Raw genomic sequence first — 2394 nt, forward strand, 5'->3', positions numbered from 1 at the left:
AGGTAGACGGAAATGTTTTTTTAGAGAAAAAGGACCCTATCGCTATAATATAATAAACAGATTGTGGGATATATGGTGGGGAAAGTATTAGCGAACACAGTAAACACTGACGGGGTAATGCTGATAATCCACTGAGAGATGAATCACAGGTTGCTTTTTCACCCCCTGTACTACAAACCAAACCCTGCTGTCTATTAAGAGGCCATGTGACTGGGAAAGGAGGGGAAAGACTTGGAGGAAAGACCAGAAACCTAAGGTGAGACCACCTCCACTCAAGTCTTAGCTTTACACTTCAGGCAACTCTTTATACCTGTGCTGAGACACACGCAGCAGCATTACCAACCACCTGGACTAGACAGTTTTATCACAACCTTTACAGAATTTCTAAGCTCTAGACATTGGGATGCATTTCACCTTTCAACCAGCACCCCTGCAGGACTCAGTCTGACCCTTTTCAGTGGACTAACGCCTAATATTGGACCATTAATAGCTTGGATATGTTCGGCCCTGGGCAACTGGTCTCTACTCTCCTGCCTGCAGTTTTCCATTCACCTGCAGCTCACTTTTTCCCTGCATTCCCAAACAGATTGGGCTCTCAGATTCTGATCCCGGGGCCCTTTATCAGCTACGAGTCCTTGAGGAGTTATCTGCCGCCAGAGCCATGCAAGGAAGCGTTGCTCCTGGCCACACAGGCAGCCGGGATGAGGCCACTCACAGAGGGCATAGGTGAGTTCAAACCACATCTGCTGTCGCCAAAACTGGACGGACTTGTGCAGATAGAGCGCAGCCAAACTGGCACTGTAGGACTGTCAGCGAGCACCATCTGATTACAGCCTAAATGTTTACAAAAGATTGGCTAACAGCTCGTAACTAACAATCAATTATCAAGCAATGTTAAAGTGGGCCTAATGATCGCTGTGCTAATTATCCAATCTAGAGCCATTAGTTCCTTGTCACCCGTTGGCGATTGTGTAATTGGTGCTTGCGCTTTGCTTTCCAGATGAACAGAGGCCAGTGAAGCAGCGTCGTGCAAGGGCCAACTACAGCAGCTGGCAGCTGGAGGAGCTGGAGAAAGCATTCGAGACCACCCACTACCCAGACATCTTCATGAGGGAAGCCCTGGCTCTCAGACTGGACCTTATCGAGGCAAGAGTACAGGTAACCGTCTCAGTGAAACTCATCCAAGCTGTTTGAATTTCTCTGAGGTGCTTTATTTTCATGCTGCCCGTTCATTACTAGTGCTGTATATTTTAGTGCATGAATTAATATTTATATGAATTAAGTTGGTTTTCAGTGGTTAGTTGTTCATCTAATCATTATAAACATTTTGGGGGCAGCAGTGGCACAGTTGGTACAGTGCTCACTCTAGTTGACTCTTCCTGGTCATATGTCAATGTGTCCCAAGACACTGAACCCCTAATATGTCTAAAAAGTCACAATCACTCAGGATGCATGAGTCAGTGCACTCTGAATGCCAGTCCCAAGCCAGGTGAAGATTTTCGGAGGGTTGCATCAGGAAGGATATCTGGCATAAAAACCCCAAGTAAAATAAATGTGCAGATCGTGATCCACTGAGGCGACCAGCATTCATATGGACTGAAGGAATGACTACTAAAAATGTTTTCAATAAATTTGTAGGAATAAGAGTTGATATGAAAAACAGTACAATAGGCTTCAATAAACTGCAAAAAAGTATTCATTTCCCCATATTTGTGTATATATATATATATATATATTATTTCCATTTGTTTCCAGGTTTGGTTTCAGAACCGCCGGGCTAAGATGAGACGGCAGCTGAAACTCCAAGGCCAGTTAGCGGCTCATGTAAAAAGAGACAGTGACGAAGCATCTGAGGATGTGAGCAGGAGATTAAAACAGTCAGAAAGTTCTGACAATGAGCACTGGGAGAGACGACAGGAAGGAGAAAACTATCCCTGGACAAAAGCTGCTGGTGCTGCGCAGAGTCTGCGTATGCAGCCTGTGACCCAGAAGTCTGGGAAGTGGGAGAGGCCGGAGGGGCCGAGCTCGGAGGAGCTCCGCTCCTGCAGCATCGCGAAGCTTAGGGCCAAAGCCAGAGAGCATGTGGCAGAGATCCATGGCACTGCAAACATGTCAGGAGGCGACACACAGTCACAAACACAGGAAGATGATGCCATGCACAATGACTGATCGTTTTCCTTCCTTCCTGTTGGTACAGATAATCATAACTGAAAAACAGTCTACTGTATACAATCACTGTAGAGGAACCTGTTTGGTATTTAGTCATTAATTACATTTAGTTTTTTATCATAAATTAAGCAAACGGTCTTATTGGTCAGTATTTGAAATGTTATCTTCATGGTACACTCTAACTAACGTCTCTGGGTATTTTAATTCACATGTCTTTTGAGGTTC

At 45.0% G+C, this 2394-nt stretch overlaps 1 protein-coding gene across 1 annotated transcript; it reads left to right on the plus strand.

The window, feature by feature from the left end:
• Nucleotides 1-476: 476 nt before the first annotated feature.
• Nucleotides 477-2169, plus strand: si:dkey-43p13.5 (visual system homeobox 2; the record flags this gene model as incomplete). The annotated part of the gene is made up of 3 exons (XM_026352911.1): nucleotides 477-726; nucleotides 1001-1158; nucleotides 1756-2169. Coding segments are annotated over 3 exons (822 nt in total), but the record flags the coding sequence as incomplete, so codon positions are not given.
• Nucleotides 2170-2394: the final 225 nt, after the last annotated feature.

The sequence above is a fragment of the Anabas testudineus genome, chromosome 8 (assembly GCF_900324465.2).
Source record: "Anabas testudineus chromosome 8, fAnaTes1.2, whole genome shotgun sequence".
In the NCBI taxonomy this organism is placed as follows: Eukaryota; Metazoa; Chordata; class Actinopteri; order Anabantiformes; family Anabantidae; genus Anabas; species Anabas testudineus.